The following is a 25,911-nucleotide window of genomic DNA, read 5'->3' as shown; positions in this document are numbered from 1 at the left end:
ATAAAGTTATGATATGGTGTTGAAGTGACGTCATGTACATCCATGCATACATTTATTGTAGTTCTTGTTCAAAACTTAAAAGATTAAAACTCGAGTTTGATATCGTTACGAAGAGATATTATATACAGTTTTGGTACGGTGAACATCCATTATGAGCATCTATGTGAATATCGTTGAAGTGACGTGTTGTACATCTATACATATATTAGATTTCTTGTTCAAAACTTAAAATGTTAAAACTTGAGTTTGAGATGGTGAAGCACACTTGTCGAAGAACAAGCAAGACATAGGGGGATCAATCAATATGCGCACATATATTATTTCAACTGGATTAATCACTAATGTACGTTGCAATAAAGGAAAAATTTTATCTCCCACGGAAACATATAACGTGCAATTCATACCAAACTGAGAAATAAATATTGTATTTCAATAAATAAAACATAATAAATATGTCATTTACAAAGGCTCAATCAATAAGTGACGAACATCAATCATATTATTACCCCTTCAACAATGAAATAACTAAGTGGTCTGATTTTCAACAAATTCTTCTTACAAAAAAATATTATATCACCACCAAAAAAAACTAAAGAATCCAAAAAATCTAATAAAATAAAGAACCCAACATTATAAAACAAGAAAAAGGAAATATTCCATGACGATGAACATCACAATTCCCTTCTGGTTCCTTTGATTCCGAGACATATCGTGTCCAAGGCAATGCCATTAGCGGTGTGTTTTCAACTCACAAATGATGTGCCCCGTAGGTTATCGATCATCCCCCCGCCTTTTATTTACGAAGAGAAAAAAGGGACAGTGTTTCTTGATCCTTAGAGGTCCATGTTTCCCCATTCCCATATGTAGACTTCAGTATGCATGCGATTTACACGTTTGGTATGAATATGAAGCCATATAACTTTGTAGAACTACAATTGTTCGCCGATCAAATCTAGCCCAACGAGCAAAAACGATACGCCTTGAAAGAGCAAGAAATAAAAATGGATACCTTGAGCAGATAATAGACTTCTTGCTGAAGCTGTCAATAGAAGGAAAGCTAGAGCCAACTCCTTAGTATATATCCGATTATGCTTCTTTTTACGAGAATCCTTCTTCTTTTCTTGCTGTTTTCCCAATCGCATTTCTTCTAAATTTGACTCCGAGCTGCCTCTCTGAGGCTTCGGTTCTTTTTCAACCATGGATATGAGATCACCCTCCGATGAACGGCCGGATTTCTTGGTGACAACCCACTCGTATGCACTTCCAAGTTGAAAAAGACCAGAGATCATGGCATTGAACTTGGTTACTGACATTGTGTTCTCGAATAGTAAGTAAGGTACAATGAAGGGGAATGATTTTGGTGCAGGTAGAATATTGAGAAACGACATGGCAGCCGGAATGTAACAAACAACCCAGGATGGAAGTGTTGCCTCTGGGATAAACATGGTCATCGGAAGAATGATGCAAAAAAGCGTAAAAGAGTAAAATGGGAGTATAAGTTTTCGTAGCAGGAAGAAGAGAAATATAATGTTCGCTTTTTTCCAAATGCTGATCTGCAAATATACGGCGAATTTTGAGAGCAAACAAGATCAACTGTGGTGCAATGAGCAAAAAAATTAAATGCTCAACACAGCGCATAGTTTTAGCACAAACCTTTGATTGAATAATGGCTGGCAAACAGAGACGGAACAACTGCATTGGCCCCGAATGCCACCTATGTTGTTGCTTCCTGTATGCTTCGTAAGATTCTGGTAGCTCACATTGGCACTGAAAATTTCAAATTTGTCATTAGCAACTCAAACAGAGTAATGCCATTAAATCTAGTTTAGATTTTGATCAAAAGGTTTCACCACGCATTTCAAAATGGCAACTTTCACCTAACATCTCTAAACAACACAATCCATTACACGTTAACACCACACTTTCAAAACTCAAAAGCAAATTATGCAAAATCTATAGCATATTGTTTCCATCAAAACGCAATATCTTAGTGGCGTATTTTAATTACCTCAACATCATTGAGGAAAATGAATTTCCAACCATGAAGATGGGCTCGAACGGCAATATCCATGTCCTCGACTGTGGTCCTCTCCAACCATCCGCCTGATTCTTCCAATGCCTTGATCCTCCACACACCCGCCGTGCCATTGAACCCAAAAAAGTTTAGAAAAAGCCCATTGACTTGCTGCTCCACTTCAAAATGAAAAGCTAAATTAATGAGCTGCAACCTTGTCAGTAGATTTTCATCCTTGTTCACGAATGACCATCTCGCTTGAACCAATCCCAGTTCCTCGTTGTCCTACAATTTGAAACCAAGGCACTTCTTTTATTTCCTTGTATATTAGAAAAATTAAAACTTTACACATATAAATGCTAAAATTTATGCATATGGCCACAATGCAAGTAAGAACTAGTGGAGACGGCCGTCAGCTCTGAGGTCTTGGTTCTCCCACTGGGCGGAATCAAAAGTTGGCTGAGAAAATTTGAAATTTTTAGGGGTCAAAATAATATTTGCGTTTATACTTCAGAAGGAAGACACCGCCACTGCCATTCCTCTTGCTTCACCACTCGCCGTGATGCATTAACAATAACCAAAATAACACACATAGTAACGAAGTTATGAAGTACAACAGGTTCTGTCAATGGAAAATATCGAAATTCAAGATAACAGATTTAATATTCCAGTTGAAGTACTCATTCCTAAGTCATGACTCAAACTTAGAGATGAATACCTTAAAATGAGGCACAGTTCTTCGAAGAAAATCCGGAGTAGGCTGAAAATCGGCATCGAAAATAGCAACAAATTCATAGTCCTTAACATAGCTACAACCCATGGCAGACTTCAGATTGCCAGCTTTGTATCCATCCCTAATAACCCTATGTCTGTATATAATATTGGCACCGTTCTGCTGCCATTTATGAACCTCGTCTTTAATCAACAACTGAGTCGTTGGATCATCCGAATCATCCAAAATTTGAATTAATAATCTCCCTTTAGGCCAGTCCAAACTACACACAGCAGCAATAGATTGTTGGTATACCTGTCACAAGTAAAAAACTAACAAGATTTACTCTTTCAAACCAATCAGGAAACCAGAATAGAACAGTTCATTGCTCTGTTTCGACCATTATTCGCAAGTTTACTTTCAAACTTTTGAGAAACAAGAAATGTATTTGAGAGTGGTACCTCTTTTTCATTGCACATTGGGATCTGAACTAAGACCATTGGGAAGTAACCATCTCCATCTCCAGACTCAAGATCTGCAAGGCCTTGTTTGGCAATTGGTTTGAGATCCTTTAATTTGATCCAGAAGCAACCCAAACAAAGAATTAGCCTATCCACGCTTTGTACAAGGAAGAGCAATATACAGATATTGATCAAGAACTGGAGCGGTGGAGCAAGATACTCAACCCTGATCAAAACCCAACTGTAGTAAACTGAATCAAACACACCCTTTACTTTTTGAGGATCGGCTAAAGTATACAGATACTGCAATTGAAGATCTGGAGCCCCGAAATGCCACCCATTGAAATATGCAGACATTTCAAAACCAAGCATGATTAAAGATAGCGCAAGGAATACTTTGATAAAAGTATAGAATCTAGATTTGACAGCGGGGTTCTCGGCCTCCGAGGTGTCGGTGGAGTCAGTCCTTCCGGCAGAGACGCGCCGGCGGACGATGGAGACGAGGGAGAAGAATGCGGCGCCGATTGATGCGAGGCAGCCGGCTGCTTTGTGGGCCTTTAGAAGAAGAACCCAGGTGAGCTGCTTGGCGTTCTTGTTGCGGCCGCCCTTTGAAACAGCACCGTTCGGGTACATGAAATCTTCTTCCGAGGGGGATTCTAGCTCCACCATTGACCAATTGTTTGGATGCTCCATTTTTACTACCACAGGGGTGCCCCCGTGAGTTTCCTTCTCCCACCAATACAAAGATGGTGCCATTATACCACAATAGTTTGCTTTGTTTTCTTGAAATGTGCCAAAAGTGCAGATATAATCAGTATCTTTTACACTTATTTAACGTGATCAAGAAATGCCCCTCAAACTTAAATTTCGAATAGTTTTCATGAAATGCTGGAGAATCAAGGAATTGGAAACTTTTTTTCTTGAACAAGCAACACCAGAATACAAAGAGAAAAGGCCACAAAAATGCTACAAAAGCTTCATTTCAGATGACACCTAGATTCGGAGCACACGGAAGGTGAAGATGGAAGAAGCTTATGCGTCTCAAATTTAAGGAGACACTCGTATGGAGATTATAAGGGAACTGAAATTCCAAAGCTCAAGCAAAAATTACTACAACATATTAAATTCTCATTTTCTGAGGTGAAAAATATAAAATCGAGAGAATATTAAGTTTCATTTAAAGCTTGCAAGATTAAAGAACTGAAAAGGACAGGGTGTGGGGGGGCGCAGTGTAGTTCAATCGGAACACTGTACATTAATGGCCGAAGCATTACCAATTTAAAGGGATTCTTCACGTTTCACAGCGGTAAAAAGAAATTAAAAATTCTTTTTCACGTATTTGATTTGGATTCAAAATTTGAATTTTGTTTTTGAAAAACACAAATTATGAACACAGAAATAGGACTGAAGCACGTTCTGTGTCAAAATCACCACCAGCCCACCGTTCGTTTTCCAAAAAAAAAAACAAGAAACTAAAATCGCTTTAGCAAGAAAATCTCTCTTTTTAAGTTTTCACCTGCAAGAAACAAGAAAATACGAAAGAAAACAACATTAATTTGAATAATTCACTCACCCTTTGGAAACGACAACAAATCAGAAATCGTGTAATCTACAGAAAGAACTTATAATTAAGAAAACAAAAAACAGAAGAAATATAAAAATCCCGACAAGAAGAAGTGGGCAATAGGCTTTTTGTAGTACAATAATCTTCCCATTACAGCTGCATGTTTTAATCGAATACGGCAGATAATCCTCCCTCAAATTTGAAAATAATAACAAAAAAAATATTTCAAGAGTGCCGATTTAATATTTCGTAGTCGTAATACAAAAAATGGGCAAAAAGATCGCATGATTGACTGAATTTCCGTGATGCAATCAATAAATAATTAATACGGGAAGATGGAAACTTCAATTTCCTTTACCATTGTAAATTAACCCTTTACGCGTATGAATTCATCAATATACTGAATTTAGTGAAAATAAATGAGCATAAATTGCAAAATAAATGGTGGCATTCACTAACCTTTGACCCCTCAAGAAATGATTTCCAAATTTCTTTAATTAATATTTTTTCTTTAATTAATATTTTTGCAGAGATTTGGTGCATCTGAGGATCATGCAAACTAGCTGCTTAATCTGCATGCAGGAGGGGGAAATAAAAAATGGCTGGAAAATATTATATGTATTTGTTCTATCTAATTGGATAATGATAAAAATCTCAAAAATATACATGAATTAAAGTATATATTTATATTTTTATTTTATTTTATTTACAATATATACGGTTTTAAGTAATAATTTTTCTTTAGTTTAGGTTGATTGGTAAAAATATATATGAAGTAACATACATAAATATTGTGACACGAGTGGATCTGGTTTATGTCTAAAGTGAAAAATTATATTATTTACATAAAAATTAATATTTTTTCATGGATCGAGTCATATAAGATATTTTTTTACAGAATTGATCTGTGAACGGTCTCATTAGAGTTTTTATGATAAATTTATATTTTATTCGGTATGTGTTGAAATACTGATATTATAAAATTTTGATAAATTTAGGTTACCTAATTATTTCCAAAATTAAAATATCATATATACTATATTTTCAATTATGATTTGTAACAACCATTAAAAAAATACTTTTTAGTCTTTAAAACGTATCAATTTCCCCAAGGAAATTATTTTCATAATATTTTTATGTTTATAAAAAATAAATATAATGAAATAAAACCAAATTAATATATTTTCTGAAAAAATTATTCCAACACAATTACTTTATAAAAAATTTTAATATATTCATAATTATATTTTATATTAAAATTAATATACATTCCTGGCATATTGAGGGGTATTAGTATTTATAAAAAAAAATTTATATTTTCGTCTCACTTTTTACGATTAAACATATATATAATGTCAATTCAACGACCAAGTTTCGTCTTGGTAAAAGGTGGAGGCGTTAATTGCAAAGCGATTTAGAATCTAGGATGTTTCCAAAACGGCTAATCGTTTGTTTACTTTGACTAGATATCGGCATAATTTGCGCTAAGGCAAATATAACGTAAAAACCAAAACATTGCCACATCAAAGATACCAAAACATGCCACTTCATCTATATATATATATATATATATCTTGAATATTTATGTAATTATCAATAAGGTGACACTCATTGTATACGCAATTTTTCTATCTATATTTACGGTAGGTATGCAATATATCAAAACTTTATATATACTAGTAAACCAATCACACATATTACTTGTGTGACGAAATCAATAAATATTATATATTACATGTGTTTATTAAATTACAATATTAAAATATCATTTATATGTAAAACTTGTTAATTATTTTTTTAAAAAAAGAAACCAACCTCAGGCAATTATATACGGGTGAAAGTTACTTATGAAATTGGCAAAGACTTGTGTGAGACGGTTTTACGGGTCTTATTTTGTGAGACGAATATCTTATTTGGGTCATCAATGAAAAAATATTAATTTTTATGCTAAGAGTATTATTTTTTATTGTAAATATCGGTAAGATTGATCTGTCTCACATATAAATATTCGTGAGACTGTCTCAGAAGATACCTTCTCTTTGAAATTTTGATATGCCAACATGATAGGTGAAATTGTGAAAAAGTTGTATGAAAATAAATTGAAATTATTAAATTGCATATTCGATCTACTTTTTAATTTACAGGGTTATTTACATATTAAGGGATCTACGTGTCTTGGTAAATTATTTATAAACATCATATATAGTTTCTTGCAAGGCATACAACATAGGAAGAAAAAACATTCGAATGAAACATAGCCGATACACCCCTGTAGTTGTAGCACAATAAGATAATCAACATATTTAGAACATGTAAAATTGACTTCTTATTAGGTATCAAATTCTTAAATTTAAAATAAGATTTCTGGTATGCGACCTAATTATAACAAATCTTTCTTCTAGATTAAAAAAACTTATATATATTACATGTAAGATTGAAAATATTTTCGTTTTGGTGATAACAAACAGTTTCAAACTATTTCAGAGTCCAGGTGCTATTTTTATATATATATAATTTTCTCGCTGGACAATATAAAATCAACCCAGACAGCCTAATCTTCACGATATTGCTGGATTGAACATATCAAAGCCATATCGATAGTAAGGTTGCATGTCTAGCAAGCAGTTTCTAAGACTTTAACCGAACTGCATTAGAAAGCTCAAACTACAATAGTATTGCTTCCTGATGTGCATATCAGTCTGTGTACATACCAGCCCGACACTTCAGAATATCACTTGACTAATCAATGCACATTATCCTACATTTTTATGTTAGAGTATGTGTATAACAAGCAACTGTAGGTGTGGCTTTATCGACTCTTATGTTACAAATGATATTTATTTTAATATTACTTTACGTTTTTTTATACATTATGGCATTTACTAAATATGTATACATATGCAAGATGCTTAGATAAATACCTTGAATCTACTATAGCACAACGAGGTCGTAAATACGATGTTGATAATGAAACACATTAAAAAGTTACTATATATTCTAAATATGTTTTTAGTCGATTTAGCCACATAAAATATGATGAGTTCACTGAACAACCATCTCTCTGATTTTCTAATTGTTATCATTTATCTAGTGAATAAATCTGCAATTATAGTTGTACAACATTAGTCTTTACGATTTGGGACAATATAGAGGATATACGTACTAGTTCTTCACTTTGACTCGTTTAATGGCTTCACAAAGGTCACCACGTGGCGAGATTAGTGTAGTATAAGCATATGTAGGAGCCAACACATTTTAGCTCTGGGATTCACTAACCACTTACAAATATGGATATCTTATGTGATCTGATGAGCTAATAGTGTAAGGAATATTTGGTCAGAGAGATGTGCTATAGGGTAAATTGGTTCTCTAGTTATACATGCGATACCACCATGATCACTCAAATATACATCACATCTTTATCAAATTCATGTGCAACACTTGATGTACCAACGATTGCATATTCGATCGAGATATATGTAATGAAAGGACTGTACTATAGGTTAACCATACCTACTGGTTCTTGCATACAATATCAGTGATACTCAGGAAATAATGAAGTGATGTTACTAGGCCGTTTTACCATGATTCGATAAGTGCAGTCAGAAATGAGTTCTGATATTCTTATGATCAATGGGTTGATGCATAAAATAAGGTTAATTAGGGTAAGCATGTGTAAGAGACACACATTGATTATGTTTGATATGTTTATATGGTTTTAAAGTATTTTTCTACTTGAATGCCTAAAACTGTATTTTTAAAGGTTATTCGAGATGCGATCGAGGAACGGAGACCGTTGGCTGAAAAATGGAAAATATTTTTATTAAATAATTGTTTTTAATTATTTAAATAAGGTTGATACTTTTTATTATTTTTGAAAATAAGGAGTTTTGAGGTGAATTTATACACCGAGACGTAATTTTTATCGGTATTCGATTTTCAACGAAAATATGAACTTTTTGACAACTCGACTAATAATTTCAGGAACTTTCCTAAACAAAATAATTTTAAATGCACTATTGGGTTTATTGGGCCTAATATAGCTTACTAATGGGCCAAACTTGCACACAAGTTTATTATCAATTTATTTAGTCTAAACCCTACCCAAAACCCTTTTAAAAACCCACGCCCACCTCCCACCACACACACAAACTCTTTTCTCCTCAAAACACACGGCACACGCTAATTTGCAAGAGGAAAAGCATCGGCCTTCTCAAGTTTTCAAGCAAGAGTCTTCCGATGGTTGTCGTTTTTCGTAACTCAACGTATTCTCGTACGTAATATACGCAAAGATACGCCATAATTCTTCTTTTTCTAATCTATCACACCCTAATATGTAATTGTTTATGGTTTGCATGAAAAACAAGTTTCCCTTTTCATTATTTTCTTTTTTATGCATAACCATGGGATTAAGGTATGTTTTCTTGTTCCAAAACTTGTTTTATAATTACATGAAGGGGCTGCCATGATTAGAGATTGTATATGGAACGTTTTACACAAGATTAAGGGTCATAAGAGGCACGGTAATAGGCTACACGAACTAAGAACAAGCTGGAACCGAATATTGCATGTGTTGTGTCAAAGGCTCGGTTAAGGGGAATAACCATGCATGGCTCGGCTTTGACTCGACCAGTGCTGGGTTGGGACGTGTTTGGGTAAGTAGAGGAGTCCTAGACACGATAGGACTCGAGCACATCGGCGGGGAAGGAGTCCTAGAAAGCTAGGACTCTTCCCCAAGCTTATCGTGGTATGCAGCTATGCGCATGGGCTTGCAGCTTGGCCAAGGTGGTTAGGGCTGGGCTAGGCTAGGTCTGTAGGGTCCTGATTTGGTTCACGAGGGGCTGGGCTCGGGGTTGGATTTATGGTTAGAGTCCTAGATGGAATATCGAAGAGTCCTAGTTGGTTCTACTTCTGGCGCGGCTCGGGTCCTTCGCACAAGGTGCTGCAGCGAGTTAGGGTTCGTCCAGTAGGGTCCATAGAGAGTCTGGGAAGGGCTTGGCTCGTGGTGGCTTGGGCTCGGCTCAAGGAAATTGGGAGATGGTTCGAGGGTTGCTAGGATGGTTCGAAATTAGGGTTTAAATCTTTAAAGCTTGAACAATGGGTCCACGGGGGTGGTCTATGGGTCACAAGGGTAGATTAAGTAATTAAAAGCCTATGTTTAAAAATTGAGAATTTTATATTAAAGTTTGAATTAATTCGGAAATTAAACGTTCTACGAATTAATAATTATGAAATAAATAAATATCCTTGAATTTAAGCTAAATAAAAATATGAGAAAATTATGTTAAGCTTAAATAATTATTTGGGATGGTTTAGAGTCAACGAAAATAAGAAAAAGTCAAAATCGTGAAACTTTACGTCTATGAATAAAACAGTCATTTTACACTATAAAATATTAAATGTCATGACAGTGCCCAAATTGATGTAAAATATGTTAATATGATTATTTTAAATGTTTATGGAATTTTATGATGAAACGTTACTGCTAAAAGATATGTTGCATGCTTGGTCTAAAAAAAATGATTATTATATGCATGAATTTTATAAAGTGATGAAAATACGAAATGTTGAAGGAAGTGAAGTAATTGTGACTAATACGATGATACGATTATACGATAATATGTAAGGCCAATGCTCAGTTGACGGGTGAGAGTGTCGCTGATGTCCCCATCGCCCAGTACTGTGATTACATGTAGATGGATCCATCGACCTTTAATACGAATACGAAAGTCACAATTAACAATCTGGATTCAACGAAAAGGAGAACATATACGTATATGGTGATATAGAATGTTTATGATGATATTAAAATGTTTATGTTTATGCATGTTCATGAAATGTATATGTTAAGTAAAAGTATTTTCACTGTTGCATGTGATTGTATACGTATTACTTGTTATTAAGATTATGGTTTGTTGAGTCTTTAGACTCCCTAAGTGTGATGGATGCAGGTGAGTATGATATTAATGTTGACAGAGGTCTTGATGGTTGATCTGACTGGACTGTGTGCACATAACCCGAGGACCAGCACTAGGTTTCCGCATTTAGGATTAAAAGTTTATGTTAAAGATTTTTACGATTTTTATTATGCTTTTGAGTGGTTTTTGAGATGTTGTTAGTATGGGATTTATTTTAAAATATTGCTAAGTAAGGATTGACAAACATTTGACGATTTTATATTTTGGATTCTCGCTTTTGAATTTTCAAATATAGTTGGTTATTTTATTTTAAAAATGGTGCAAAATATTTTAAGTATATGTATGCATATATCGGCCGAATCATGAGGGTTTTAGAAAAAAATTTCTAGTATTTTTTAAAAAAACGAGGAGTGGACGTTTCAGTGAGAGCTAGCATGACTGCTAAAATTGTGAGGAGAATGTAACTGTCAAAATTTTGTGAAGAAGTTCCAAAATTGACAATTGCCAAAATTTGAGTAAATGGATGGTTAACTTTGACCAGTTGAATTTGAAGCAGTGATTTTTGAAAATTTTGATTTTACATCATTATAATGAGTTGTTTACTATAGTCATATCGATGATGTCTAATCGTCAATCGAGATTATAAAGAAACCACGATCGTAGATTGTTTGGTGGATTATGCTTGAAGTATCCTTGTAAAACTCTAACTAGTAGGAGTCCTAGTTAGACAAAACACCCATTATGAGTTTTGACTAATTAAACTGGAGTATCCTAATCAAACTTCAACTAGAATTTTTGACATAATGATCCAAAGTCCTAATCATACATTATCTAGTATATGTACTAGTTGGTCAAATTACATAAGTAGAATCTTATATAAGGTTCTAGATAAGATTCTAGACAATCTAGTTAATATTCCAGATAAAATTGTGGATGATCTGAAACAATTCTAAATAAGATTATATAATACATGTAGATTTATCAACTATAGATTATAGACTAAATAAATATATCACATCAATAGTTGATAACACAATCAAATCAAGAGTTGACAATTAAATCTCATAATGAGAATCGTAGAAGGATTTTACCATATCCATGATATCTATACATATGAGATAACACATCAAAGGTCGATGCTAGACAATTTGTCTCTCCTCACATATTCAAGAATTTGGCTGCATCGTTGTTTTCAACAATTCTCTGCCATCCCTCACCTTCACACCACTGCACGTCAGTCTCTATGTCTTCGTGCTCCCGCCGCACTATAATTGTCGTCGTTTTAATTTATTCTCAACGCACAAATTTTTTCAGATTTTCTAGTGCAAACTAGAATAGGATTGTAGATAGAAATCATGGACTTGATTATTGGCCATTGAAGAACAACGTAGTCTAGTTTATTATTCGTAAGGATATACAACAAGAGATATCTCCGCTAATCCCTGAATAGTTGAAGCCAATCAACTAAAGATTAAAAAAAAACCTCCTATTGTCAGATTAAAATCACAAGAGTACTCCAAGCATGATTTTGAATATCAAAATAAAAATTTATACTTCCATTGTATCTTGGGTAGGAGAAAAAGATACACCGACATTTTAGTTGTCCAAAAATGTCTTCTAATAAGAAAAATATACGCGAGTGTTTTTCTCTCTCATGTATCAATTTTTCAGATGTCATTTATTATTATATTTGGATACATTCTAAGGTGGAAATGATGTATGCTATGAAAGAAAATAAGGAAAAAAAACAACTTATTTTTGTATCGGCAATTATATCTGTTTGATGAAGATCTGACTATTGAAGGAGTTATTCTATATAAAGACATGATTTAAGATTGAAGAAGACTACTGAAGTTTTCAAAATCCGCCTTATGAAAGATCTTAATAATTCTTTATTGGTCTATCTTCAGGCTGCTCTATAGCACACGTATATTGTTGATATATGATCATATACAGGGATGGAAATGGAGTGAGGTGGGGGCAGGGGCGGGTTTTTCATCCTCATCCCCGTCTCCGAATTCTATCTCAGCCCTCATACACGCCTCGATCCCCTTTTTTCGGGTTCAGGGATCGCGAGGATCAAACCCCCATCCCCGCCTCCATTCCCGTTTCAAAAATATTAATAGATCAAGGCGGGGGCTAGTACGGGGATTCTTGAAAGCCAATACTGCCTATAGCTATCTCTGAGGGTGCACCTCAAATGATTGAAAAGTACAGGTCAGAATGGACCAATGATGATAAGAAGAAAAGCCAACCTCGACAATGTGACTAATGATATCCGTTACAAGAATCTTTGTAAGAATATATTCAATAAGCTTAAAATGTGTAGAACTGCTAAAGAGATCTAGGAAAAATTAGCTCATTATGCGAAGAAAATGATCCGACTGAAAAGAATAAGCTTGTTGTTGGAATTAAAAAATTTGATAATGCTAAATGAAACCTGAAGATACATTAAATAAATTTGATGAACATTTCAGTAACAATTTTATTGAGCTTGCTTATCTTAGCAAATAATATTTTAACCGTAAACTTGCGTTAAAAGATAATGAGAGCATTGTCCAGAAAATGAAATATGATGACATTTGTTATGATAGAGTCCAAAGACCTCAAAAATCTCAAGATGCATGACTTATTTGCAGGTCTAAAAGCCCATGAGTTCGAGTTGGGATTCGGACATAAGAAGAACCTTCCACACCTCAACCTATCAAAGCTCTGGCTGCTAATGCTTCCATATCAACTGCTGGTGAAGAATCATCTAGAAGAAAATCTACTAGCCTGGTAAAAAATGAGCTTATGTCTTTGTGTGTTAATAAATTTAGCAAATTTATCAGAATAATCAACCTAAATTTAATTATTATAAAAAAATATAAAGTTGATAATAATCAAGCTTGTTTTTACTATAGAAAAAGTGAATATTTTATTGCAGAATGTAACATGAAAAACAAAGACGAAGATAAACCTTTTGAGAAGAGAATGTCAAGAGATTATAAGAGATCATTTAAGAAGAAGAAGGATCAGAAGGCACTTGTTTATGAGGAAAACAAAAACAAGCGGGAAAATGCATATTCGGATCCATCCAGTTCAGAAACATCATCCAGCGAGAGTGATGAAAAGAAATTTTAGTGTCTGATGGCTGACGTTGAACTGGAAACTGCATAAGATGAGATGAATATTGTTGATGACATGATATTTGAATTTCTCTATGAATTCACACGAGAGAACCTTATCATTGCACTGAATGGCATGGTGGATGGGTTTAATAGACTTTCGCACTCATTTGAGGAAGTAAAGGCAGCAAAAAAAAAACCTAATAGATAAGTCGAGGGACTCTAGCTGCATACACCGAAAAGAGCTCGACGGTCTAAGGGTAAAGCTTAATCTACCGGAAACTTAAAATGATGATCTGTGGAGAGTGTTAGAAGTCACAAACAATGAAAATACACAGTTGATGAAAATAATCAACTCTTGGAACAAGTCTTCTACATCTATTGAGAAAATGTACGAGATGCAAAAAAACCAGCCGATGATAGAACTGGCCTAGGGTTTGACAACAGAATGCATCATCTCTTAGGCTACAACTCAATCGTTTTTGGACAAATGCAAGTCTAAAATGATACACTTTGTTCAGTCCAAAATGATATACGAACATGATCAGCCAAAAGGCTAAACAAATCTAACTTTGACTTATGAGAATAAGGCTAAGCTTAAAAGACATAGACATGTTGAACCACAGAGTTCTAAATCTAAAAATACATGGATAAGTGTAGAAAAAGTTGAGTTGGTCATGGTTAATATACCAATTCGAACTGGTCTTGCCAAAATCCTAGTCCAGACAAACATTATTTTGGAAAGAAAAACATAGCTGGTACTATAATTACAAGCATGTTAAAAAATAGATACACAATGAACGGAAATGATTGAATGCCCAAACAACATTATGTGAGGCGGAGAACACAACACACAACTAAACATGTTTATGCATAATCTCATATTTTTTTGGATACATACACTGGTAGACCAATTAGGCTAATTCAAATGTGAGTCCCAAAAATTTTAATCCGATTAGGACCCAGCTAGATTTAGATGCCAATTATTCTATTTCAATTACTGTCGGTACAAAATAAAAATCTTGTTAAAGAGCCTATCTGGTATCTGGATAGTGGTTGTTCCAAACATATGACTGGAAATGTCAAGCTACTCTCGGAATTCATTAAATGCAAAAGACCAAGAATGACCTTTGTATGATTCTAAGGGTAAAAATGTTGGTAATTTTAAGATTATTCATATCAAAGTAATCATTAGAGATGTGTTACTAGTTGGAAATATTTGCTGTAACTTGATTAGCATTAGTCAGTTATGTGATCACGTATATTCTGTTGAGTTTTATAAATACACATGTACTGTCAAATATGCTATAGTGATATCATGCTAACCAGATTAAAATAACAAAACACCTATAAAGTTAGCTGGAATGATAAACAACTTGTTTCTCTTACATGCTTTATTTATTTAAATGGTAATACGAATTGGTTGACGAAAAAACAATTGAATCACCAAAATTTCAAGTCCATTTTCAATATGAGTAAGCAAGAATTGGTTACTAGATTGCCTAAAATCGATATTACCAAATATAAGATTTGTATTGCATTCTAGCTTGATAAGCAATTGAGATCTACTTTAAAAAATAATAGGTGTAACTCTTCAACCAAATGCTTGGATTTTCTGTATATGGATATGTTTGGCTCTACAGTAGTAAAGAGCTTTAGGAGAATGAGATATACTATGGTTATTGTAGAGTATTATTCTACGTTTACTTGGGTAATCTTTTCGTCATCCAAAGACAAGCAAGTGTCCAACTAGTTAAGATTTAAAAAAAGGCCTTCAAAATGAGAAATCCATTGTGATAGATAGGCTAAACAGGGATAAGTGTATGAAATTTATAACAAAACCCTCTCATCCTACTTAGATGACCAATGAATCAAGCATGAGTTCTCATCTGCTACGTCACCTTAGCAAAATGGTGTTGTTGAATGAAGAAATTTTATTAACATATTATTGAAACTAGATAGATGTTTAGAAACAAACAAGATGAAAGTGATTTTGTGGTAAGAAATAAAGTGTGACTGGTAGCTCATAGATTTTGACGGATCATTTTCTCTTGTATCTAGACTTGAAACTATTAGAATCCTTTTTAAATTTGATGCCTTTAAAAAATTTAAAGTATATTAATAGATGTTAAATCTTCCTTCTTTAATGGCTTATCAAATGAAGAAGTATTTGTTAAACAACCACCTAATTTTATAAACCATTTACATCCCAATTATGTGTTTAAACTGGAGAAAGAAATATATGGTTTAAAGCAAGCTCCACGAGCTTGGTACGATGCTTTGCCTATGTTTTTGCTTGATCATATTTTGCTATTGGAACTGTAGACAAAATGTTATTTAAATTCATTAAAAGTGATCATACTTTACTTGTTCAAATTTATATTGATAATATTATCTTTGGCTCTCCTAATCTGAAGTTATGTGAAAAATTCTCCAAGTTAAAGCATGAAAAGTTTGGAATGAGCATAATTGGAGAATTAACAATCTTTCTTGGATTGCAAATCAAGAAGCTAGACAACGACATTTTCATCAATTAGGCTAAGTACACAAAATATCTAGCTGGTGTGCAAGTCAGTCTGTGTACATACCTGCCCGACACTTCATAATATCACTTGACCAATCAATGCAAATTATCTGATATCTCAAGTTGTCTAAGAATGTCTTCTAATAAGACAAAGATATGTGCTTGATTTCTCTCTCATATATCAACTTTGAGAAGCCGTTTATTATTGTTATATTTAGATATATGCCAAGGCACATTATTTTCAAGCTGCTCTATAGTACACACATATTATTCATATCTAATCATTTGGAATCATTTTATGCTACCTTACTAACTCTATCTGCTCAAGCAATTTGTTAAAATAGTTGTGTTTTGTATATGTCTGGACCAAGGGTTCAGTGAAAATTTGAGTTTGTATAGTATCGAAGTGATACTAAGAGTTTCAGTGTAGACAAGTCTTAGCTGAAGTTAATTTGTACAAGAGTTGAATAAATCAAAGTCTTTTAATAGATTCCATCTTTGAGTGAAGAAAAGAGAGACATATAATGATATTGCCTTCGAACTTCCATATATCTTGTATTCTTTAGTTTCAATCATTTAATTTCTATATGTTTCTAGATATATGTATGGTATCTATGTTAAAATACTGTTTGATTGGATATATATCATATTATTAGTCTAGTTAGATTTTTCTGCAACAAAAAAATCATCTTCATTTAGTCGGTCTAGAAACAAACATTAACAACTAACAACTTTTAAGGTCAACTTAAGTTTCAAAAAAAAGTAAAATATTTATTCACTCCCTATAATCATATTTGTTATGCTAAAATTACACGTGTGATATAAAACATATACTTTAATGAAAAATTAGTTAATTGATAGATGAAATTATTATGATTTCAAAAAAATTAAACACCTTTCACCTTAAAATATATGTGCAAATTTTTAATACTTATTTATCAATTCGATTATATGGTTAAAATAAAAATTTACAGAAAAAATGACAATCCACGTAGAGTTTGCAATTCACAATGTGCTGTCTGCCTTCAATCAACGGTTTTGAAAGGCTGTGAAATGTCGAAAACATCCACCGACAGTTTGTGCTAAAGGATGATCCCACACAATGTGATGTCTATTTTAGCATATTACTATATTATATCTCGATTGATACATACATACATACATATATATAGAGAGACACACACACACATCAATATTGAAAATGTTGATAATTTAACAAAATCTGATGTAATATGAAATTTAAAATAAAAGATATATATGTATATATTTTTGGAAAACATACCAAAACACATTACATTTTTCGATTCAAGTTCCAAAAATTCTAGTAATTGATGATCAAATATTTGTTGTTTTATCAAAAATCATATTATATGATAATAACGTAACTCTAATTTCTTAAATCGTAAATTAACTAAAATATCACGTTTCAATAACTTTTTTAGCAGGGTGGATAATATTTTTTAAAAACAGTGAAAAATATAAGAGATAATAAAGGTAGCTTTAGACTATTTTTTTTAGTGAAATATAATTGTCGAGTACCGTGAAAACTTTCAAATTTTAATGACTAAATAAAATATCGCAGATATTTTCATGATATTAATCTCCGGCCCCATACAGTTTAATGAATTATTACTATATATGTTCAAACTAAATTAAAATTAAAATTAAAATTAAAACTAAAACAAATCAGTAAATATATTTGTTATTTTTAATATGTGTTCAATTACAAATGAAATACGATTCTCAGAAAAAAGAATGCCTGTGTTCATTATTAATTCTATTAAATAATATGATAATTAAATTGTCGGAGACTCTTAAATTCTGTATAATTAAATCTGTTACACAAAATGTATGCACAAATAGAAAGGTACACAAAAAGCAGCGAGCTAGTATCTCAAACTAAACAGTAGCACAATGCAAAATTAAAGCAAACCGAGGCCTGTATGAAATACAGTGTCCTTAAAACAGATTCGTCCCCTCCGGTGTGTGCTGCGAGGATGAACGTGGACGTCTGTTTCCCAGGATACAACAAAAAACCAGTAGTACCTTAGCACGAGATACCACAAAGGCGAACTGAGATGTACCTGAACTTTATCAAGAGAGCAGAGCAACGACAGATGAACAGCAGCCGGTGAAAGCAGCAGCCGCCGAGACAACAAGCAAGCAAAGCTTCGAGAAAATATAAGAATGTAGGAGAATGTGTCGGGTGTAGTGTATTTGGAGGACTATGTTGCCTCTATATATAGGCGCACTCCTGCTCCATATGAACAGCCACTGTTGGTCATCCGAAAGACCAAAGGTCAGCTGGTCATCCGAAAGGCCAACCCAGTCGGAAAAAAATATAGCAAAAGCCAGGTGAACCTTGGTGGGAGATTTTGCCTTGATCGGTCCGACATTCGACGCACTCAGGTTGCGCTCGTACGCTTGCACACAAGTCAAGCCTTTTTCCACTGTAAATCGGGCCCATGATTTGCACCCCCCCTGCGCCTGTGCGCGCGAGAGAGAGCCTCTTGACCAATCTTTCTTATACCTCCACAAAGAGTAAAACAATATAAGCTCACCAATGCCATATTCTTTTTCCTATCGTGGGACAATTCCCACTTACCATCCACTAACTTGTTCAATTTCTCATTCGATGGACCAAGCCCAATACACATAAGTCCAACAATCTCCCACATGAATGGAAATTGAAAGATATTCAACGATTTTTATGATAAAGTTCAACAGTTGAATCTTGCATAGGATAGGTAGGTATTACCCTTTGAACCTTCCCTTGTGAAAGCATAATAATTCACTGGTTGACAGTAGACATGATGTCTTTGAACTGTACAACCATTTGTGTGAGTTAATATATATTTCACACAAGACTCTTCCTAATACTATTCAGTTCTCATGATTGTGTTCGTTTTTGGCCATGAACACACTCCTGGTTCTGCAAGAGGGTCTAGAATTGAGCCATGCAATTCCTGCGAAGCGGCCCCACTTCTCTCTCACATAGGTGATTCTATATTGCTTCTTATCAGAATCATTAAAAGTCGTAAGCTTATCCTCAACATTCACTGTTTCATAATAGGAATGGATTAGGGATAACCCCCACAGTGATTCTCCAAATTAGTGCGATTAGGTTGTCCCATTGAACCTAGTTCTTGGGATCTCCAGTCAGCGTAGGTTGGGTTTTCTTTCACACCAATTTATTCTATAGGCTTGAGCCCCATTCCCCTTGACATTTTCGCAACTAACTCTCTGTTTAACCCTTTGGTTAGCGGATCCGCTATATTATCCTTTGACTTTACATAGTCAACAGAGATAACTCCGGTTGAGAGTAGTTGTCTAATGGTATTATGTCTACGACGTATATGCCTAGACTTACCATTATACATATTATTTATGCCCTGCCAATCGCAGATTGGCTATCACAATGTATGCATATAGCCGGCACAGGTTTTTCCCATCTTGGAACATCTTCTAAAAATTGACGCAGCCATTCAGCCTCTTCACCACACTTGTCAAGAGCTATGAACTCAGATTCCATCGTGGATCTGGCTATTACAGTTTGTTTAGAAGACTTCCACGCAATTGCTGCACCTCCTAAAGTGAATATAAATCCACTTGTAGATTTTGAATCTTTCATATCAGATATCCAATTCACATCACTGTATCCTTCAATAACAGCAATATCTTGTATAGTGCAGCCCATGATCACGAGTGTACCTTAAGTATCTTAGCAATCTGATAATTGCTTTCCAGTGTTCAACTCCTGGATTACTCGTGAATCTACTCAATTTGCTTACTGCATAGGCTATGTCTGGTCTTGTACAACTCATTAAGTACATCAGACTTCCAATGACTCGAGAGTATTCTAATTGAGACATACTTTCACCTCGATTCTTTGATAGATGCTGACTGGTATCTATCGGGGTTCTAGCTAATGCAGAGTCATTGTTATTGAATTTCTCAAGTATTTTGTCAACATAATGTGACTGACTTAGGATTAGCCCTTCTGATGTTCTATGGATTTTAATTCCAAGGATTACATCGGCTAAGCCCAAATCTTTCATGTCAAATCTTGAGTTCAATAACTTCTTGGTGGATTTGATCATCTTATCATTACTACCAATGATAAGTATGTCATCTACGTAAAGACATAAAATGACATATCCCATTTCAGTGTTCTTTATGTATACACATTTGTCACATTCACTGAATTTAAATCCACTTTCCATCATGGCCTTATCAAATTTTTCGTGTCATTGCTTTGGTGCTTGTTTTAAGCCATATAGAGACATCACCAGTTTACATACCTTATTTTTTTGTCCAATCGCAGAAAATCCCTCAGGTTGTTCCATGTAAATTTCCTCTTCTAAATCTCCATTTAGAAAAGCAGTCTTTACGTCCATTTGGTGTACTTCAAGGTTCCGCAAGGCGTCAATCGCAAGTATCACACGAATATAGGTTATTCTCGATACAGGAGAATATGTGTCAAAGTAATCAAGTCGTTCACGTTGATGGTAACCTTTAATTACCAATCTGGTTTTATACTTATCTAAGGTTCCATCTGATTTCATTTTCCTTTTGAAAACCCATTTACAGCCTAGTGGTTTGCTTCCCGGAGGAAGAAGTACTAATTCCCACGTATGGTTTTGTAAAATGGATTCCATTTCGGAATTGATAGCCTCTTTCCATAGAGGTCCCTCAGATGAACTAATTGCTTCCTTGAAGCTTTGAGGTTCACTTTCCATCATGAAAGTGATGAAATCCGGACCAAAGGATTTCTCAGTCCTAGCTCTCTTGCTACGTCTAGGTTCAATGTCTTGATCAAGCTCTTGTTCTTCATCAATTGTTTCATATAATCTTTTGGATGAACTTGGTTCTTCCTTAGATTTGCATGGAAACATGTGTTCAAAGAACGAAGCATTTCTTGATTCCATTATCGTATTCTTTGGAATATCAGGTATTTGAGATTCGTGTACAAGAAAACGATAAGCGCTACTGTTTTGAGCATATCCAATGAAAATGCAATCAACAGTTTTTGGTCATATCTTTACCTTCTTTGGAGTGGGTACTGCTACTTTGGCAAGACACCCTCACACTCGCAGATATTGGTAGGAAGGACTTCTACCTTTCCATAACTCATATGGACTTTTATCTAACTTCTTTCGGGGTACCTTATTTAAAAGGTAATTAGCTGTTAGAACATCTTCCCCCCACAAGTTCTGTGGTAAACCAGAACTTAATAACAACGCATTCATCATTTCCTTCAATGTGCGATTCTTTCTCTCTGCAATGCCATTTTGCTGAGGAGAATAAGGTGCAGTTCTTTCGTGTTTGATACCATGTTGAGCACAAAACTCAGAAAACTGGTGATTCATATTCACCTCCACGATCACTTCTTAACACCTTAATTTTCTTGCTAAGTTGATTCTCAACTTCACTCTTATATTGGATAAATTTGTCAATAGCTTCATCCTTACTTTTGAGGAGATACACATAACAAAATTTTGTGCTATCGTCAACAAAAGTAATGAAGTATTTATTTCCACCACTGAGTTTGTACACCTTTTAAATCACATACATCACTGTGAATTATATCAAGTGGTTCACTATTTCGTTCAATAGTTCGAAAAGATGATCTTATTAGTTTTGCCTCAACACAAGTTTCACATTTGTGTTGTTTATCAATTTGGAATGCAGGAATGCTTTTCATGTTAATTAGTCTACGAATTGTATCGTAATTGACGTGTCCAAGTCTACCATGCCATAAACAAGAAGACTCAAGCAAATAAGCAAAAGTATTAACTTTATTCATCACGGGCTTAATAGCCATTACATTTAGTTTGAACAAACCATTACAAACATAACCTTTGCCAACAAACATTCCACTCTTAGACAAAACCACCTTATCTGACTCAAACACAATGCGGAAACCATGCTTGTTAAGAAGCGACCCGGACACCAAGTTCTTGCGGATGTCAGGTACATACAATACATTGTTCAAAGTCAGTTCTTTTCCCGATGTCATCTCTAGGACAACTTTTCATTGACCCTTGATTTCAGAAGTGGCGGAATTTCCCATGAACAGCTTTTCCCCATTCTCAGATTCCTCAAGAGTTGCAAACATCTCCTTATCCGAGCAAACATGGCCAGTGGCACCCGTGTCGATCCACCACTCCCTTGGATTCGAACCCACCAGATTAACCTCTGATATTACAGCACAGAGATTCATATTCGAAACCTCTTGAGATATGTTCTCTACCACATTCGCCTCTCGGTTTCTCTTCGGCTTCTTACAATCAGATGCCTTGTGACCCATGCCATCACAATTATAGCATTTTCCCGAGAACTTCTTCTTTCAAACGCCTCCTTTGGGTCCCATGTTCAACTTTCTGTTGGAGGAGGAGAATGGTCTCTTTTTCGAGCTTTGACCATGCTCGACAACATTTGCCTTAGCAACAACAGGAGAGAACAATCTTCTTTCCGAACTCTTGTTGTCTTCCTCAATACGAAGTCGAACAATGAGCTCTTCAACATTCATCTCCTTTCGTTTGTGCTTCAAGTAATTCTTGAAATCCTTCCAAGCTGGTGGTAGTTTCTCAACAATAGCAGCCACTTGGAATGATTCGCTCAAAGTCATCCCCTCACCGTGAATCTCGTGAAGAGTCACTTGTAGTTCTTGAACTTGACTGATAACCGGCTTTGAATCCACCATTTTAAAGTCCAGAAAGTGACCAACAAGAAACTTCTTGGCCCCGGCATCCTCGGTTTTGTACTTTCTGTCAAGGGATTCCCACAGCTCTTTAGCCGTTTTCTTTTCGCAAAACACGTTGTAGAGCGAATCTGCCAATCCGTTTAGTACATAGTTTCGGCACAAGAAATCAGAATGATTCCATGCCTCAACCGCACTAACAGATTCAACATCTCCCTCACCCTCGTTGAGTTTAGGAGCATCCTCAGTGAGGAATCTGGCCAGGTTAAGCATCGTCAAGTAAAACAGCATCTTCTGCTGCCACCTTTTGAAGTCCACGCCAGTAAACTTCTCGGGTTTTTCACCGTGACTCGCTGGAACAGAAACCGCAGCAGCACGTGGGGTACCATAAGGGACAACTTGAGGAGGGACAACTTGAACAGTTTCCCTTTGCACGTTAGTTGCAGTAGCCATATCTGAAACAAAGCTCGTAATAAGTAATTTGTTTTAAGATTGTTACACAAAATGTATGCACAAACAGAAAGGTACACAAAAACAGCGAGCTAGTATCACGAACTAAACAGTAGCACAATGCAAAATTAAAGCAAAACGAGGCCTGTATGAGATACAGTGTCCTTAAAACAGATTCGTCCCCTCTGGTGTGTGCTGCGAGGATGAACGTGGACGTCTGTTACCCAGGATACCACGGAAAACCAGTAGTACCTTAACACGAGAGACCACAAAGGCGAACTGAGATGTACCTGAACTTTATCAAGAGAGCAGAGCAACGACAGAGGAACAGCAGCCGGTGAAAGCAGCAGCCGCCGAGACAACAAGCAAGCAAAGCTTCGAGAAAATATAAGAATGTAGGAGAATGTGTCGGGTGTAGTGTATTTGGAGGACTATGTTGCCTCTATATGTAGGCACACTCCTGCTCCATATGAACAGCCACTGTTGGTCATCCGAAAGGCCAAAGGTCAGCTGGTCATCCGAAATGCCAACCCAGCTGGAGCACCAACAGTCACGTAGGCCATATGAAGAGTCGGGCATACGGAAGGTCATTCATAACTGAAATTTCGAAAAAAAATATAGCAAAAGCCAGGTGAACCTTGATGGGAGATTTTGCCTTGATCGGTCCGACATTCGACGCACCCAGGTCATGCTCGTCAAGCTTTTTTCCACTGCAAATCGGGCCCATGATTCGTACATCCCCCTGCGCCTGTGCGCGCGAGAGAGAAGCCTCCTGACCAATCTTTCTTACACCTCCACAAAGAGTAAAACAATATAAGCTCACCAATGCCATATTCTTTTTTCTGTGTGGGACAATTCCCACTTACCATCCACTAACTTGTCCAATTTCTCATTCAAATGGACCAAGCCCAATACACATAAGTCCAACAAAATCAACACGTTTTAGTAATTGAATTGAATTGAAAAATTACATGATCAATTAGCTGTTAAGAAGCAAGTCCGAATTGTCGCTCTAGAATTATAATGTTTTAAAATAATACAAAAATTCATATGAGAATGTATTACATATCAATTTTGTTAGATCGATATCCTATCCAACTCCGTACATGAAAAATATTATTTTTATGTCAAAAATATTAATTTTCACTCTAAATATAGATTAAATTGATTCGTCTTACGACAATATAATTCAATAAGATCGTCTCACAAGAGACATACTATTTAAATAATTGGTATGGCAAATTCAAACTCATGAAAAGTGATTGTTTTAATTCCTGACGTTGGCATTCAAAAAATATAATTATTTTGCAATTTGAATTTGTATTATATAACAAATTCGTCCGGGAAAAAAACACAAAAGGGGTCTAAAAATAATATTTTTGCTCTAATCAAAATATACGTGTAAATAATTTGATTTGATTATTTAAAACTTTGTCTATATTATTTATTTTTTACTTTATAAAAAAAATTTTACGCGTAGGCATGCATAATCAAATTGTTTGTTATAATAAAACTGAAAATAAAATAATTAAATTTATTAGGCGAAAGATTTTAGAATACATTGCTTGCCAATAGTAGGGATGTCAACTTACCCACAAGTTTGGGGCTTGTGAGAAAAACCCGAAACAAAAGGAGATTCTCGATTTTTTTGGGTTCAGATTCGGGGACGGTATGAGATTACTATGTTCATCCCCGAACCCGTCCCAAAAATAATATCAATAATAACATTGATATTATTTTTTAAAAATAATAATAATAATAATATTATTATTATTAATTAATATTAAAATTAATATTATCACTAATAATAATAGATAATAATAAGTTTTGGTTTGAGAAAATTCTCGAATCCGCACTCATCTTACTCTATTAATATTTTTAAAATGGGAATGAGAGCGGAGATGAGAAGTTGATCCCTGCGGTTTTGGGTTCGGAAATTCCTCGAATCCGAAAAAGGGGGATTGGGACGGGTATGGGGTGAGGATAGAATTCGAAGACGAAGATAAAGATGACAAACCCGCCCCGCCCCGCCCCGCCCCATTGCCATCTCTAGCCAATAGTATAATAATTCTAAACTTCTATTTAATATTTAACCTGAGGGTGTTTTTTTAAAAAAAAAAAACTTGTTTTTTGGCAAAATAAAAATCTTAATTTCGATATATTGATTTTGGGTAACGACTCTATGAAAAAACAAAACAGTGTCTACCACTGTATGGAGAATTATAGCGGACAACTAATTCGAGCCTAATTGAAGCCGTCACTTTACCATAAACATTTCATGAATGTGGATTTCGTGAATGAAAAACAACAAAATAATGAGGAAAAATGAATGAAATATATATATTAAAAAATAAAGAATATTCCATATATAATTAGCCATACATATATATTTTGATTCATAATGTGGTAGGTACCACACACACAAAGACATAGACTTTTAATGATCATTCAAAGGCCT

The 25,911-nt window shown here is 34.8% G+C and overlaps 1 protein-coding gene across 1 annotated transcript; it reads right to left on the bottom strand.

Moving 5' to 3' along the window:
* Nucleotides 1-409: 409 nt before the first annotated feature.
* On the bottom strand, nucleotides 410-4,775 carry LOC142547454 (putative xyloglucan glycosyltransferase 12). Its single transcript, XM_075655760.1, has 5 exons — nucleotides 3,188-4,775; nucleotides 2,733-3,041; nucleotides 2,009-2,299; nucleotides 1,654-1,767; nucleotides 410-1,553 (listed from the first exon to the last, which is right to left on the bottom strand). The coding sequence occupies exons 1-5, from the start codon at nucleotides 3,941-3,943 to the stop codon at nucleotides 930-932; spliced, it is 2,094 nt and encodes a 697-aa protein (XP_075511875.1). The 5' UTR covers nucleotides 3,944-4,775; the 3' UTR covers nucleotides 410-929.
* Between the last annotated feature and the right edge of the window lie 21,136 nt (nucleotides 4,776-25,911).

This window comes from Primulina tabacum, chromosome 5, assembly GCF_025594145.1.
Source record: "Primulina tabacum isolate GXHZ01 chromosome 5, ASM2559414v2, whole genome shotgun sequence".
NCBI lineage: Eukaryota > Viridiplantae > Streptophyta > Magnoliopsida > Lamiales > Gesneriaceae > Primulina > Primulina tabacum.
Note: the sequence above shows the minus strand (reverse complement) of the source record. Positions and strands in the feature narration are given on the sequence as shown.

What these genes read in the sequence shown, in the direction of transcription:
- LOC142547454 (XM_075655760.1), bottom strand. Translation starts at nt 3,943, where the DNA reads ATGGCACCATCTTTGTATTGGTGGGAGAAGGAAACTCACGGGGGCACC. An exon ending in CAATGTGCAATGAAAAAGAG is followed by an intron (nt 3,042 to 3,187) that starts GTACCACTCTCA and finishes TACTTGTGACAG; the next exon opens with GTATACCAACAATCTATTGC. An exon ending in TTTTCCTCAATGATGTTGAG is followed by an intron (nt 1,768 to 2,008) that starts GTAATTAAAATA and finishes TGAAATTTTCAG; the next exon opens with TGCCAATGTGAGCTACCAGA.